The sequence below is a fragment of the Amblyraja radiata genome, chromosome 41, assembly GCF_010909765.2.
Source record: "Amblyraja radiata isolate CabotCenter1 chromosome 41, sAmbRad1.1.pri, whole genome shotgun sequence".
Classification (NCBI taxonomy): domain Eukaryota; kingdom Metazoa; phylum Chordata; class Chondrichthyes; order Rajiformes; family Rajidae; genus Amblyraja; species Amblyraja radiata.
The window spans coordinates 9,906,549-9,924,213 of NC_045996.1; the positions used below are offsets into that span (position 1 = coordinate 9,906,549).

Below are 17,665 nucleotides of genomic sequence, written 5' to 3' on the forward strand. Positions count from 1 at the left end.
AGACATTGTAATATATAGCATCGAATTAACCTGTTGTCTCTTGGGATGACGGAACCCCAAAGGTGCCAGTGTAAACCCACACGATCATTTGGAGAAGATGACAAGATCATAAATGATAGAATGAGGCCATTTGGCCCATCAAGTCTACTCCACCATTCAATCATGGCTGATCTATCTATCCTAACCCCATTCTCCTGCCTTCTCCCCATAACCTCTGACACCTGTTCTAATCAAGAATCTAACTATCTCTGCCTTAAATACATCCTCTGACTTTGCCTCCACAGCCTTCTGTGGCAAAGAATTACACCCTCTGCCTAAATGTATTCCTTCTCACCTCCTTCCTAAAAGAACGTCCTTTAATTCGGAGGCTATGACCTCTAGTCCTAGGCTCTCCCACTAGTGGAACATGTGGTTGAGTTCCATCGTGGCCCTCAAGAGGGAAATTGGATAAATATACAATGAGAAAAATGCAAGGTCAAGGAGAAAGACTCGGAGGGGGGAACGAGTGAGATGCTCCAACTGAGAGCCAGCAGAGAAATAAGAAACTAAATGGGCTAATTCTGTGATGTCAAGTCAAGTTTATTTGTCACATACACATACGAGATGTGCCGTGATGTGACCATTCTATGATTCAACCAAGAGACAAATATATTTATGAAAGAAAAAATAAGTCCAAAATGCTGGAGTAACTTAGCACTTAGGAATGTTGGGTCCTTTGAAAACCAGCAATTGCAGTTCTTTATATTTTTACATATTAATTAAGAAAATTAGCTCTTGCTTTGTTTGTCCAAAATATTGCGCCACTGAGATCTATTTTTTGTGCCAGCCCAATTCATTTGCAATACCTAAGACATTGTCTGAAGAAGGGTCTCGACCCAGAACGTCTATGATTTTATGCATGTAAATAGATTTATTTATTGAAATCATATTCTATGTCGCTCTTCCAGGGAGATGCTAACTGCATTTCGTTGTCTCTGTACTGTACACTGACAATTAAAGTTGAATCTGAATCTGAATCTGAATCTGAATCTGAGTCTGAATCTGAATCTGAATCTGAATCTGAATCTGAACGTCACCCATTCCTTCTATCCATAGATGCTGCCCGTCCCGTTCAGTAACTCCAGCATTTTGTGTCTAATATTGACACTAGACTTCATTCAATGCAAATTACCAGCAATTCCCTGGGAGGAGGCGTTCCGCTTTAAGAGTCCCCCCACGTGACTCCGCTTGCCCTCGTGATCCCCCTTGCCACGTTCAAGCATGACGTCAGCGCACCTCTCAACCAAACTTGCTGCAGGACCGCCCGCCCCCGCGTCGTTCGGATTTGTCGGCTGTCGGGCGGTGGGCGGGGCCGGGCGGCAGAGGCGGGAGGCTGTTGGGCAGAGGAGCTGTCCGTCAGCGCGGAGGCAGGGCGCAGGCAAACTTGAGTGAGGCGTCCGCCGATCAGCTGGCGGGGCGCTCGGGGCCGCCATCTTTGATAAATGAGAGGCGAGCGGCGGCGGTGGCAACGCACACACACCGGGGGGTGGGGGGGAAAGAAGGAAGACAACTGGAGCCGGGCCTAGCAGCCAGGACGACAAACCCCACGCCGCTTCCACACTCCTCGACGAACGCCTCCCTGTGAAATGTCAGCCATGAACCCCGAGTAGTAAGTAGAGGGAGCGAGCCGGCGGTTTAGGTTGTCAAGAAGTTGTCTGAGGAAGGGTTTCGGCCCGAAACGTCGCCTATTTCCTTCGCTCCATAGATGCTGCTGCACCCGCTGAGTTTCTCCAGCATTTTTGTGTACCAGTCGGTTTAGGTTGTCGTCCCCTTGGCCCACACAGTGGCTCATAGAAACATAGAAACATAGAAAATAGATGCAGGAGTAGGCCATTCGGCCCTTCGAGCCTACACCGCCATTCAATATGATCATGGCTGATCATCCAACTCAGTATCTCATCCCTGCCTTCTCTCCATACCCCCGATTCCTTTAGCTACAAGGGCCACATCTAACTCCCTCTTAAATATAGCCAATGAACTGTGGCCTCAACTACCTTCTGTGGCAGAGAATTCCACAGATTCACCACTCTCTGTGTGAAAAATGTTTTCCTCATCTCGGTCCTAAAAGATTTCCCCCTTATCCTTAAACTGTGACCCCTTGTTCTGGACTTCCCCAACATCGGGAACAATCTTCCTGCATCTAGCCTGTCCAACCCCTTAAGAATTTTGTAAGTTTCTATAAGGTCTATAGGCTCCTTTTATAAACTTGCGTTGGAGGAAGTGCCTTAAAATTAAAAACAAATTCTGGGAGGAAAATAATGCTGGCTGTAACTATTTAAAGTTTTGACACCCGTGGGGTTTATGCTGAGAGAAGTTGTCACTGTATTTTTGTTTTAAAGTCTCTGGTGTTAATTCCATCTTCCATTCTGGCAGCTGCTCCTAATGTTTTAGTTATAAGGTTTAACCTGGGCTGAGCAATATCTGGTTTCCATTCTGAAGCATGCTACTGGGGGATGGGGTTTCATTCGCACAGGCACTAATCGATAGGTGCCTGTTCTCGGGTACATTTTGGGGGTGGAATCCAAGGTCTTTTTTTGGTTAAGGGATTTCTGCCTCCTTCTCCAGGTGGGGCGTTTGTTGGGCAGAAATAACTCCTTGTTATCTTTTGAAGAATAAGTCATAATGTCACCACCGCTTGAAACTGTTACTCACTTTTATTAATGACCATGGTGACATGAAATGTACTCCAGTTAGTCTAGAGGCTGTGATCTGGCAATTTAACCACACCCATCTCATTGGGAAGTTGTCAGGTCGAAGCTTCTGTTTTCCATTGATTTACTTTGGTTGTTAAAACAACTTTGTCCAGGCACTTCTAAGAGTACAGTTGGTGCTTTTTACATGATAGAGAAAAGTGTGAAGGGCACTTTACTTGGGTACTCTTATTCATTTGAATCCTATTTTATAAATTGACAATTTTTTCATTTCATTTGCATCTGTCTAGTGTAAGTAACTCATGGGTGGTATTGATTTTATGGCATATGCTTGTCCTTGCGGATCTAAAAAAATGTGTTTTGTGTAAAGGATAGTTATAGGTGTGGGGTTGATGGTTTAAATTGTAGAACAAAGTAATGTCCCAATTTAAGCTTCACCAGAAAGTGATTTTGAAAGAATCCTTTTATAAATTAATTTAAGACTTTGTACAGGTCATCTGGTTATTTCCAATCATTCTGCAGTATTAATGATAACACTCCTTCGGGTTAGTTTGTTGATGCCAAACTTCCACTTAAGTAAATTTGTGTGCTTAAACTTATTTTAAAAAAAGTGTTATTGCCTGTGCTCCCCATGGCTGACTGATGCAAAAAGCAAAATCAGAACAGTTTTGTTATTCTGTGCGCAACAGTTCCTTCCTAATACAATTACTGTCATGTGACAATTGTCCCTTATCAATCGTGTTTATTCAGGTGGGCCTTTGGTACATTGCCACAAGCGACATTTTTTAAATGAACAATTGGACTTTTTTAAACTCCCATTTTGAGAATGTATTTGACCTCATTCCCCCATACCTCTCAACATTGATTATTATATAGGTTTCTACGGGATAACTGAAGGATGAGAACTTTAAAACATCCTTAACTAAGAGCTATTATTTATTCTTGACCAGTAAATTTAACAAGTTTCATGATAGACTGATGGCTAATGGCGTAATCCCATTTAGGTGTATTGACATGGAGGATTTTGATCATAGGTGGGTTGAGACAGGTGTGGAGATGTGTCTAATACACTTTGAGGAAGGATCTTCTATTGGAGGCACTTCCATTCCCATGCTGACCTTTCTGTCCTGGACCATCTCCATTGCCAGAGTGAGGCCACATCACAATCTGCAACTCTTCAAACCTGTCTCGCACCTTCAGTTCTCACCTCTGGCCTTTGTTCCAACTATCTGCATGTCTACCTGTGTTGTCCTATTACCTGCTGCACTTTGTCCTGCTTCCCCCATTTTCAAGCTTTCGTCTCCTCTCATTTGGCCTGCTCATGTTGCATTCTTGCAAGGTTGCAAATACATTCCACTCCTAGGAAGTAGGCATTCCACAAGGAGTCTGAAGAAGGGTTTCGGCCCGAAACGTCGCCTATTTCCTTCGCTCCATAGATGCTGCTGCACCCGCTGAGTTTCCCCAGCAATTTTGTGTACATTCCACAAGGATTATTCTTCTATTGATGCTCTTGATTAGACAGACCTAGATAGCATGGTTAAAGTATACTTGAATAAATAAAACCGTAGGACTGGTGTGGAAGAGACACCATGTACTTGACCTGTAGTACATGTATTAATTCCACCTGCCAATCCATTATTTTACTTTTTGGTTTACTATTCTGAAGATTGGTGCCATAAGGCTGTGGAGGATTTATAACTGGTGCATTTGGCTAGCCCTATTTAGCCATTATTAGACAAACCATCCAGATTTGTGATGTGTTTCTTTTTGCAGTGAAGTACTGATTTAGCATAGTTTTGAAAATATGATTAATTGAAGTTTGTAATGGAGAATTCTGAAAATAGTTGTATGACATCCGTGGCAAGGCTATCCTGTTTAGTGTTTTGGGGTCAGTGGTTTTAAGAGCAAGTCACCAGTAATAGGGTTCGGCCCGAAACATTGCCTGTTTCCTTCGCTCCATAGATGCTGCTGCACCCGCTGAGTTTCTCCAGCTTTTGTGTACCTTCACCATTAATAGTGTCTTCTGGGAATTGCTGAGAGTAAGTCCTGTAATTGTTATTTATGAGGTATAAAATATGGCAACAGTATCAGTTTAATGAAACCTCTTATTGTGGAAAATTATCTGGGAAACCACTTGTTTCACACCCTTCGTGTAACACTTTATATTGAAATGGGCATTGTTCACCAGTAACTCAAGACATTTTAAATAATGTCTGGTTGGCTTCCTATCATGCTGGTGACAAAATTCATTGTATTTTTACATGTGCCTTGAATTGCAGGTCAAAGAATGGAATTTTTCATTTAGTATGTGTGTGAAGACCCAACCACAGGGTTTTGTAGTGATGATCAAGGGTTGCTGATGCCTCCAGTGCTTTCAATAAAATGGCACTTCACAGGTATAGCTTGTCACCATGCCACTTCAGGGGATTAGGACGAGGGAGGTTGAGATTACTGGAGATTTAGTAAGCTTGAACCAAACGCTAGCAAGATTCAACTGCCCGACAGTATCTGCAGAAGGTTTCTTTTTTACCTATCGTAAGAACAATTACCTTTCGTAATTGAACTCTTTTGCAGGTAGTGAGGCAGATTGTGCAGGTGGCACACTCTTGAAGAGGATGAATGCTTGTTAATCTTAGCTGATCTGCCTAGAGGAAAGAGGGTGGTGATTAAGAACAGAGTAAAATGCTGCAGGAACTACTTTGCAGATCACGTGGCAACTGTGAAAAAAATAATTGAGTTAATATTACCAGATGGATGATGTGTCTGACATTGATTATCTGAAATGTGTTAAATTTAATTGAACTGTGTCGATTGCTGCAATTTGCCGAAACTGACATGCATTGTGCTTTAGTGGGACTTTTTTTAGGAAGTGTAGGATGCCAAAGTGGGTCAAAGTGGAAATTTAACAATTTATGTAATAGTGATCTGAAGCTCATCGTGTGAATGGAACCAGTGTGTTCTACATGGTGATCACCTGATCTACATTTGATGTCTTGTGGAGGAGATACCAATACTTGTGGAGGAGATACCAATAAGTGCTGAATGCATCAATAGCATTTGTCACCCAAACAAACCTGTCTTCACCGTATCACAGAAACCTCCCTATTGTTCATACTGCACTCATTTCCCATCATCCAAATGACTAAATACTGTTTTACAGTTATGGTTCTTTGATCCAAGTGATTGCCATTGTTTCTCCCTGGCGTCAGTTTCCAGCAATTTATTTTAAATTTCCATAATCTGCATTTTTTAATATCTAATTAGAAGTATCAGTGAAGGTAATCAGTCGTTGATCTTGGTTGCTGAATGCAAGATGTTGGTGATTGTGTGATGGAGAATTAAATGTGGAAGGGACTAGGATTGTGGTGAGGTGGAGATGAGGTTAGGTGGTAAGCATGTGAAATAGAAACATTTTTTCTTGGTGTACAATACAATCAAGATCACCGAAACTTGGTTGCCAAATACTGATATCCACTCGTGTATTTGTAAATAGAACTGGCTTTATTGCACCTGGACCAAGGAGTGGAAGAAACTATTGGGGTGCTTGCTGATCTTGTAGTAATGCAGAGGGCAGTCTTTTGCGTATGTCTGCTTTATCCCTGGACATTGTTATCAATTGACAAACTGTAGTGTGTATAATTTGGGTTGGTGGGAGTGGCTTTGTTTTTTATTGTCCTTTAAAGTGCCATTTCTCAAGATTGCTGCTTGAGCAAATTCCCTTCAGATTATCAAATGAATCTTTTTAATTAAGCAATGTGATCTTTGGATTGCCAGCTCGTGTATAACGTATGCTTGAGACAAAATACAATGACCACACTTGCCGCCTTTTGCCCTTGGTGCAGACACTCCCTGACTTGCGCAAGGATAATGTTCCGTGAACCCTTGCACAAGTCAGAATCGCCTTGTAACAGGGTAGAAACAGAACTGCAGATGCTGGTTAATGCACAAAACAACACAAAGCGCTGGTGTAACTCAGCAGTTAGGTAGAGAACATGGAAAGGTGACATTTTTGGTCAGGATCCTTCAGACTGATTCAGTCCAGAGTTACACCAGCACTTTGTTTTTTCACCTTAAAACTAGGCCCTCCACCAGCTGCCACATTGTCCTGTTGTTGCGGCTTGCGTTGTAGCCCCTGCCTGACAGTGCTTTCTCCAGGCCACTGCCACTGATGCGACATGCTCAGTCTCTAGTGCTCCCGTCCTTCTCCCCAGCTGCCAGTTCTTCCTGTTGGCTGTAGCTTCTTCCTATCCACTCCACCCCTCCCAGGAGTCAAGGTGGACGGTGTCGGCGACTGCAGAGGAGTAGATAAGGCCATCAGGAATAAATGACAACTGCTAGTGAGAGGGGAGGGAGCCCTATGGTGACTGAGCATGTCCTGTCAGTGGCGGTGACTTGCAGAAAGTGCTCGGCTGGTTGCTATCCATCTTCCTCATTCTCGCTCGCCATCGCAGTTTATCAACGAAACTTGCTCAAAGTGCATCTTGCTGGGGCAAAACTTTTATATCTATGAAGTGGACTGAAGTACTCGCCATCCTGTTGCAATGACACAGATCAGTCGGGAAACAGGACCACCTATTGTGAATTGTTTATGTAGTGTGAGTTTACGCAGCTCGCCTATTACGCAAGTTGGGGATGCTTGTACTGAGTAGTTACTGACTTGTTCACTTGTGTTCAATAATTTCACAAGGTGCAGTGACTTCTGTTTTCTAGTGAGTGTCTTTGTACATTTGGTATATAAGCTGGAAAAACATGGGTTAAGTTTTTTTTTCTTGTTTGCTGAAATTGCTAAGAAATGTATAAATAGCAAAGGTTGATTAGCATTTTGGTTGTCAGAACATTGGGAGAAGGGGGTGGGTGTTGTTTTTCACTGGTTAGAATTCTGGCACTGGTGCTTGCTACAGCGTGGAATATTGCTACATGAAAGTAAATACAAAGTTTGTGTAACTATTAATTCAGTTTAGCGAGAGTGTGGAAACTGGCCCTTCGGCCCACCGGGTCCACACTGACCATTGATCACCTGTACACTAGTTCTACTATCCCACTTCTGCATCCTACGCACTAGGGGCAATTTACAGAACCCAATTAACCTACAAACCTGCACAACTTTGGAATGTGGGAGGAAATTGGAGCACCCGGAAAAAATCCAGGGGGGAAGAACGTACGAATTCTGCAGACAGCACCCGTAGTCGGGATCAAAGCCGGGTCCCTAGCGCTAAGGAACAACGGCTCTACTGCTGCATTACTGTGCTGGTCAATTGAAGTCAGGAGGGCAAATTTACTAAACAATAGTATCAGAGGATATTTTCCTCCCAGCACTTGGACTTTCAACATGTTTGGTTGGAAAATTCAACGGTAAAACAGGAAGTGTCTCTTGGCATCCTTTACTGCTATTGTTCTCTTTGTAGTAAATAAATGAGTTTAAGATTTGATCAGTTTGCAGTGGCAGGTAAAGTTCCTTTAGGAAGGGATGTTTGCAGACATTTTCCAGTGGAGGACATTTTAAATATAACAATGCAGAGTTTGAGTATAAAGGTAAACTCATTTGTAATTGCAGGATATTAAAGCAGCTGAAACAGATGCTGTTTTGCATAGCAGCCAATTTTTTGCATAGCAAGCTATAACAAATAGTGTTTTTAAGCTGATGTCTGAGTTATCACTTAACCAGTAATGGAAGGGTTGAAGTTTTTGTAGGCAGAGACATTGAGATCTCGGGTACTTCCAGTGATCACTCTGACCTTGGTGGGTAAAGTTTTTGGAAGGTTGTGATCCAAGGAAACTTTGTAATGCAGCATGTGAAAGGGAGAAATAAAGAACCGTGGGTTTACATAAAGACTGTGCTGGAGTATCTTGGAGAGTTGCTCCAGAACTTTGTGAAAAGGATAGTAGCAATATCTGGAAATTCTAAACAGAACAGAAAATACTAGAAATAATCAGCGTCAGGCTACATCTGGGGAGCGAATGTTTCTGATTGACCATTGTTGCAGATTCTAAATGTGGTCAGCCCTGAGTATTTCTATTTTCTTTTGCCCTGCCTTTCCAAGTTGAGTGAGTTTGGTTGTTCCAGGCTATAATAAAGCTTTTCTTTAGGTTATCTCCTCATTTTTCTTCCATAACAGGGAAGAAAACATAACATTGCACATTAACACTGAGTAATACATCCAGTGATTTAGACAAGGTTTCAATGTAAGTTGCCACCAGCTGGAAGCTGATGAAAAGAACAAGTTCAAGATCACATTTATTGTCACATGCACCGATTAAGGTACAGTTATAATTGAGTTGCCATACAAGTAAAAAGAACACAATACACAATAGAATTTAACATAAACATCCACCACAATGGAATCGGCATTCTTCACTGTGATGGAAGGCAATAAAGTTCAGTCATCTTGCAGTGCCCTCCATAACATATGGGACAAAGACCCATCATTTATTTATTTGCCTTTGTACTCCACAATTTGTGATTTGTAATAGAAAAAAACCCCACATGTAGTTAAAGTGCACATTGTCAGATTTTAATAAAGGCCATTTTTACACAATTTGGTTTCACCATGTAGAAATTACAGCAGCGTTTATATATAGTCCCCCCCCCCCCATGGCACCATAATGTTTGGGACACTGCAATGTAATGTAAATGAAAGTAGGCATGTTTAGTATTTTGTTGCATATCCTTTGCATGCAATGACTGCTTGAAGTCTGTGATTCATGGACATCACCAGTTGCTGGGTGTCTTCTCTGGTGATGCTCTGCCAGGCCTGTTTTGCAGCCATCTTTAGCTTATGCTTGTTTTGGGGGCTAGTCCCCTTCAGTTTCTCTTCAGCATATAAAAGGCATGTTCAATTGGGTTCAGATCAGGTGATTGACTTGGCCACTCAAGCATTGACCAATTTTTAGCTTTGGAAAAACATTGTTTTTGCTTTAGCAGTATGTTTGGGATCATTGTCTTGCTGTAGAATGAACTGCCGGCAAATGAGTTTTGAGGCATTTGAACTTGAGCAGATAGGATGTGTCTATACACTTCAGAATTTATTATGCTACTACCATCAGCAGTTGTATCATCAATGAAGATAAGTTAGCCAATATCTTTAGCAGCCATACATGCCCAGGCCATAACATCCCCACCACAGTGTTTCACAGATGAGGTGGTATGCTTTGGATCTTGGGCAGTTCCTTCTCGCCTCCATACTTTGCTCTTGCTGTCACTCTGATACAAGTTAATCTTCGTTTCATCTATCCACAAGATCATTTTTCAGAACTGTGGTTGCTCATTTAAGTACTTCTTGGCAAACTGTAACCTGGCCATCCTATTTTTGCAGCTAACCACTGGTTTTGTTCATGAAAACCTCTGCAGACAGTGGTCATTGACCAATCCACACCTGACACCTGAAGAGTGTTTCTGATCTGTCGGACAGGTGTGGGGATTTTTCTTTATTATAGAGAGAATTCTTCTGTCATCAGCTGTGGAGGTCTTCCTTGGCCTACCAGTCCCTTTGTGATTAGTAAGCTCACCAGTCCAAAGGTGATGGAAAGACTGGAAGAAAGACTAGGTGCTGAGAGCTCTCTTATACCTGCATTACAGAGGCATTTAAACATGCCTGGGCAATTACAAACACTTGTGAAGCCATGTGTCCCAAACATTATGGTGCCATGAAATGGGGGGACTATGTATAAACAGAGCTGTAATTTCTACATGGTGAATCCAAATGTATAAAGATGGCCTGTAATAAAATCTGACAATGTGCACTTCAACCACATGTGTTTTTTTCTATTATGTATGTCAATTTCTCAATGTCAAATAAATAAATGATGGGTCTTTGTCCCAAACATTATGGAGGGCACTGTCCTTCAACTTTGTGTAGCATTTCATTTGTAACAATGTACCTTTAATGGTAGTGCACTAACATTTAGGGCCATTCGAGTCGCATCACTAGACCTTGCTTTGAAGCTATTTAGGTTTTGGAGGATTGAGTCCTGTAGGGCAGAATAGCTGAGGTAGATAAGGCCTGTCCTGTCGGCTTGACGTCCACTTTTTCTGAAACATGTTTTTGGCACTTGCACATTGAAGTGCATTTAACAATTTGTGATGCAAATTTCAAAACTTAAGCAAGTTAGTTCAGCGATACTGTCATGGGAATGTGCTGAATCCAGCAATAGTTCAAGACTTGGCTTCCACATCACATGACGGGGAGGAAGTGCACATGACTCCATTTGCCGGCAGTGCTGAGCTTTTAACTTCAGAAATTGCGCTGAGAGTAGTAGGGGAAGAGATACGGATGAGCAGGTCAGCAATTGATATTTAGGGCCACTGCTTTAGCTTTTTGATTAGAATTCTATGGCTAAATGTTTTCTCTCTCTGGAGGCTGGTTGTGTAAAACTGCCGTATAAACTCGTTCAATTGAATAATTTAATTGCACAGATCTTGTTGCAATATAAATAACTTTTTTCAGTACGAGCTTGACTTGATCGCTGAACAGCATGGCAAGTCCACCAAAGATATTACGTACTTGGCATGGCTGATGGATTGAAAGGCCATCTCCAAGAGTTTAATGGCATACTTGATGTCCAGTGGCATTGCTGTTAAGTGTTCCCACCATCAACAAAGACTGGACCAGTCACACGGTGTTAAGATGCAAGATAAACGGGCAACAAGAGCAAGTCGGAAGATGGGATCCTGCAGTCATAAGTGATAGGAGTAGAATTGGGCCATTCGCCCATTAAGTCTACTCAATTCAATCATGGCTGATCTATCGCTCCCTTCTAACCCCATTCTCCCCATAACCCCAAACACCTGCCTGTTATTCTGAGCCTTTCCTCAATTTTAAGAATGTTTCATAGAAACATAGAAAATAGGTGCAGGAGTAGGCCATTCGGCCCTTCGAGCCTGCACCGCCATTCAATATGATCATGGCTGATCATCCAACTCAGTATCCTGTACCCTGCCTTCTCTCCATACCCCCTGATCCCTTTAGCCACAAGGGCCACATCTAACTCCCTCTTAAATATAGCCAATGAACTGGCCTCAACTACCTTCTGTGGCAGAGAATTCCAGAGATTCACCACTCTGTGTGAAAAATGTTTTCCTCATCTCGGTCCTAAAAGATTTCCCCCTTATCCTTAAACTGTGACCCCTTGTTCTGGACTTCCCCAACATCGGGAACAATCTTCCTGCATCTAGCCTGTCCAACCCCTTAAGAATTTTGTAAGTTTCTATAAGATCCGCCCTCAATCTTCTAAATTCTAACGAGTACAAACCGAGTCTATCCAGTCTTTCTTCATATGAAAGTCCTGACATCCCAGGAATCAGTCTGGTGAACCTTCTCTGTACTCCCTCTATGGCAAGAATGTCCTTCCTCAGATTAGGAGACCAAAACTGTACGCAATACTCCAGGTGTGGTCTCACCAAGACCCTGTACAACTGCAGTAGAACCTCCCTGCTCCTATACTCAAATCCTTTTGCTATGAATGTTTCGTTCCCTTGTGTGAGGGGTGGGGAACAAGTCTGAGTTTGGATTTTACTGTAAAACAAACTTGGGCTGTTTCAATTTATAGACTTTCAAACTCGGCTTGTTGGACTGAAATTACGTGGACCTGATTGTTTCCGTAGTGAAATGGGTGATTACTATTGCATGCACATAATGCTGGTGAATGCATGAAAGATGGAAATGTTGAAGTAATGTCACTTTACTTGGACTATTGGACTTTACACATTATTTGGACTGGTTTATTTAAACGACTATTTGGTTTGTGTGAATGAAGTGTGCGGGGTTTTAATCTTCCTACAAAGTGTTTTTAATTTAACAGGAGGTAACATTGCATGACTCCACTCGTCAGTCCTGACATCAGCATAATAGTGAAGTAAAACTTAAGCTGCTTACATGGAGAACACATTCCCGAGTTGATTAGTTTTCAGATACTTGACCTCTAATACTGGTGGAGATCCCAGAAACAGAATGAGTGCTTTGATTTATCTCTGTAGGTGGCAGAGCTCCTGATGTTTTCTACAATTGATAGAAGTTGGGTGCAAACTAATAAAAGAGAATGAGCATCAGGAAAATCCTTGAAGTGTTTTTTTTTAAACGCCCACACTTTGAATTGGTGAGACACAGAATGCTGGTGTAACTCAGTAGATCGGGCAGCTTCCCTGGACAACATGTCGAGCTGATGTTTTGTGTCCGGATCACTCTTCAGACTTTGTCTTTCCTTGGTAAATCAGCATCTGCACTCCTTTTGCTTCCACATTTTGAATTGGTGTTTGGAATAAAGATCATTTATGCATAACTATCTCGGCAGGAGATGAATTCACAACTTTTTAATTATTGTAAACTACTAATGTTTTATTATAAATGACTATCACAGCCCAATGATTAAATTTAAAATTGTATTTGACCATTTAACAGTTGATCATTTTATGTGGCACAAAATCAAGCCTTTGGACAAAATTTGACATTTAGTTACATGAAGCATTTGGATTAATAAACAAATCTTAAAGGTAGAGTGGTTAGGGACAGAATTCTTGGAGCTTGGGCCTTAATCAGCTGACTATATGATGTTGCTCTGCGATCAGATGCATCCAATTCATTTCTTCTCTATCCTTTCCAAACAGATCTGACCTAGGATAAACACAAAGCACTGGAGTAACTTAGCTGGTCAGACAGCATTTCTGGAGAAAAAGGATGGGTGACGTTTCGGGTGAATCCCTTCTGACAGATTAAGGATTCCAACCCGAATGTCACCCATCCTTTTTCTTCAGAGATGCTCACTAACCCGTTGGGTTACTCCAGCACTTTGTCTACCTTTGGTATAAACCAGCTTCTGCAGTTCCTTCCTATACCAATCTAACCTAGGACTTGTCCATCGCTGCATGCCAGGGAATGCCATCAGTTGATATAGGCCCAAAGTCTGGCCTTTCAGCAGAATGTGTTGATGATCCCACATCCAAAAGCTTGTTGCAGGACTTACTTGAACAGTGTATGATCTGTTTGTTATTCTTGATGAAGACAATGACATCTAGTCTATGGTATTGCAATGTGTGTGCAGGTATATTTGGTTATAGCAATCGAGACTTCTGTTCCTTCCACACAGGTAACAGGTGGATGCTGTAGTTGATTTCCACAATTCTCTTTTCCTCTTTACTTCCTCCATTTTATGCTTGATGAATGAACGTGCACAATTTTATGTGGGATGCCAAATGGGACGGTACAATGCTTGTTCCCTGTGGTGTTGTCAAAACTTCTCTATTTTAAGAATTTTAATTTATTACTGTTCCCCACAATCACTTCCTCCATTCGGCTCTGTGTAAATTAGCTGCTTTGATATTCTCATCAGACATTCTGACATGACCTGCCAATCAATCTGATTCTTCAAACATGTAACTTCTAGGGCAGAACGTCTTGTCTTAGCTGTGTAGGAAAGAACTGCAGATGCTGGTATAAATCGAAGATGGACACAAAATACTGCAGTAACTCGGCGGAAAGGCAGCATTTCGGGAGAGAAGGAATAGGTGACGTTTCAGATCGAGACCCTTCAGAATGATCTTGTATCTATGCAGATAGGTCTTGTGGATGTGTCTGGCATGACTGGCGTACACTGTCCATGTCTTGCAAGCTTAGAGTAAGATGGGCATGACAGCAGCAGGATGCACCTGAGCTTGGTCTTTTGCTGATTCCATTTCATTCCAACACTTCTCTATTTCAAAAAGAGCTGGCTTGTTTTTGTTGTCTATCACAAGAGAATGCTGCCAAGGTATGTGAACTTGTAAATGGTCAAAGGCTTTTAGGAGTGGATAAGGATATTTAGTTCTATATATGGGTGTTTGGTGCAGGTTGGTATATAATTAATTTAATTTATTTCTTTGTGCTAATTGAGATCAAAGTTACCATAGGAATTTTAACAGAAGTGTCTTCAGGATAGTCAGTATTATGGTTGAGGTGCTGAAGGTTCATGAAGGTAGATTAATCTCCTGGGCCTGATCAGATATCCATGGACAAAGTGGGAAGCTGGAAAATAAACTGCAGACAACCTGGCTGAGATACACATTAGATACGGCTGAGGTGCTGGAAGATTGAAAGGTGGATAATTATTGTGCCTCTAAGGGCTGCAAGGAAAAGCCTGGGTACAATAGACCAGTGAGCCTGACATCTGTGGTAGGTAAAATGTGTAGGAAGGAACTGCAGATGCTGGTTTAAACCGAAGATAGACACAAATGCTGGAGTAACTCAGTGGGACAGGCTGCATCTCTGGAGAGAAGGAATGGGTGACGTTTCGGTTTGAGATCCTCCTTCAGAGTGACTCCAGCATTGTGTCTGTCTGTGGTAGGCAAATTATTGGAGAGTTTTCTGAGGTGTGTGCATTTGGATAGTCAGTGTGGTTTTGTGAGAGATCGTATTTCTTGAATCTGAGTTGTTTTTTTGATGTAACCAAAAAGGTTGAGTGCAGAACTGTAGATGTTATCTATGCGTTTCAAGGCATTTGATAGGATTCTGCATTGTAGGTTGCTCTGGAAGATTACATTTCATGCGATCCTGGAAGAGCTAGCTGACTGGATAGAAAATTAGCTTCATGGATGGAAGCACCGGGTGATGGTGGAAGGTTGTTTTTCAGACTAGAGGCCTGCGACTAGCAGTTGGGCCCAATGCTGTTTGTGGTTTGTATCAACTATTTGGATCAATGTACAAGGCATGATGCAAGTTTGCAGCTGACACTAAAGTGGTTGGTATTGTAGATAGCAAAGATGCTTACCAAAAGTAAAGAGCAGGATCTTGGATCAGTTGGGCAAGTAGGCTGAGGAATGGTTAATGCAAATAAGTTGCATTTTGGGAAGTCAAACCAGGGCAGGACCTTCACGACGAATGGCAGGGCCCTGGGGAGTGTTGTACAGCAGAGTGCTTTAAAGTGGCATCACGGGTCATGAAGGCTTTCAGCACATTGCTATGATATTCCACTGGCCCTCTCGACAAAGTGTCGAGTTTCCATGAGATTGACGGGTGGTGGACAAGCTGCCAGTTTGTTCTTGGCAATCCTGTTGGACTTGTGAAGGAAGGAACTGCAGATGCTGGTTATACACAAAATGCTGGAGTAACTCAGCGGGACAGGCAGCATCTCAGGAGAGAAGGAATGGGTGACGTTTTGGGTCGAGACCCATCTCTGGATAGAGGGAAATGGGTGATGTTTCAGGATAAAACAGGACTGGAGTCTAAAGAAGGGTCTCGACCCGAAACATCACCCATTCCCTCACTCCAGAGATGCTGCTGTCTTGCTGACAGCATTTTGTCTGTCTTTGGACTTGCTGTGGACATGCCCTCCTGTGTGGAGGCCTTCCTCGGGGTGAGTGATCAGTCTAAAAGATTAAGTGGCATACTGAGGCTTCAGTGAGAGGACCAAGTAAAGGGTGATAGCAGGTTAAAGTACGGTATCTTTTTGTGTAATTCTTCCTCGAGTTTAGTGCAGTAGAGAGAGCGTGTGAGCACCCAGAAGTTGTTGTGTACATTTTCCTATCCATGTCATTTATGCCAAATGGATGAGGTCCTGCAGTGTAAATAGAGGGACTTGGGCAAAAGATAATGGATAGGTAGCTGCATCCAATATACAAGAGTTTGCTGCAGAGCACAGGAGCACAGGCATTGTAATGTCGTTGCCAATCGCACGCATCCAAATTAAGTCACCTTGGTAAACTACTTGTGAATGGATGTATTGATTGTAAATGTAAAATGCGGTTTAGAACAATGCACACTTCACAGTGGAGGTTGGTGCAGGATGTAGACTGATTTCAACCATTTAAAATGTACCATTTGTAACTTTGGATAATGTGTTAACTTGATAATGTGCATCTTGTTTGAAGCTGAAAGCTAAAGGGTCTGTCTCACTGTAAGAGCTAATTCAAGAGTTCTCTCGAGTTTCCCCCGATTCGAACTCTGAGAATTACGGTAATAGCCATTTGTAGGTACTCGGGGCTCACGTGGACATTTTTCAACATGTTGAAAAATCTCCATAAGCTTACCTCGTCTCCCGAGTAACTGCCGTTAGCGCTAAGAGACGTCCCGAGTTCTGACGTACCTGCTACATAAATTCTACGTGCTTTTTACCACGAGTTTGATTTTTTTTTTTAACTTTGGAGAGCTCTTGAATTACCTCGTACAGTGGGACAGACCCTTCAGAGTTATCGCCATAAAAACATTTAGAACTCCAATTGTGTAGTATTAGGTTGCTGGAACCTTTCCCAGTTAATGTATTGAGGTAGTTGAAATAAAATGAAAATATGGGACTGGGCTTGGAGATAAGCATGTGGAGAGGGGAAAGGAGCAGGGTGACTAGGGAGGGGGCATTGAGAAAATGTGTATGCACAGGGGTGAGAGGCAGGGTAAAGGGAGGGGGCATTGGGGTGGTATTATAACGAGAATTCAGAGTTAGTAGCATTGGGCTGTGAGCTACCCAAATTTTCCCAGTTTGTGTGTGGTCACCCTCCTGTTTTACTGACACTTGGCTAGCCTGTCCCCCTCAAATTAAAAATGTCCCATTGTGCAGATCGGCATTCATACTGACCTCGGTTGCTAACCTGCTAAACAGTGACTTTTGATTTGATTTGTTGTCATTTGAAATGAACTGATTATTAACATGTAATCACATGTTACTGTGTATCATGCCTGTCTCGTGCTTAAACCAAAGGGCAGTGTCCAAGGCATTTGTCTCTGAGAACTGAAGTTATTCTGGACAAATTTTCAAATAGCAGTAAGAATTGTGACACTGCATTACATGGCTATCTCATGAGTGAGGCTGATGCATTTTCAAAACCTTTCACCTTATCTCTCTGTGCTTTGGATAATACGACCTCTAAATACAGCATTGTACAACAATCCATTTTGTCATGCAAATGTGATATACAGGGCTGGAAATAGTTGATAGAAGCAATAAGCAGAGAAATACTGGTGTTCGAAGTTAATGACCTTACACAAACTGAGATTTGATTAGAAAATGGCCTGTAA

General features: G+C 42.2%; 1 protein-coding gene across 1 annotated transcript in view; it reads left to right on the forward strand.

Annotated features, from left to right (window-relative positions):
• Positions 1 to 1,360: 1,360 nt before the first annotated feature.
• The window catches only part of LOC116967847 (ras-related protein ORAB-1-like), a 30,911-nt gene continuing 14,606 nt past the window's right edge, over positions 1,361 to 17,665 (forward strand). The window contains exon 1 of the mRNA XM_033014471.1: positions 1,361 to 1,648. Coding sequence (XP_032870362.1) covers positions 1,626 to 1,648 — 23 coding nt within the window. The 5' untranslated portion in view covers positions 1,361 to 1,625. The remainder of the gene's footprint in view (positions 1,649 to 17,665) is intronic.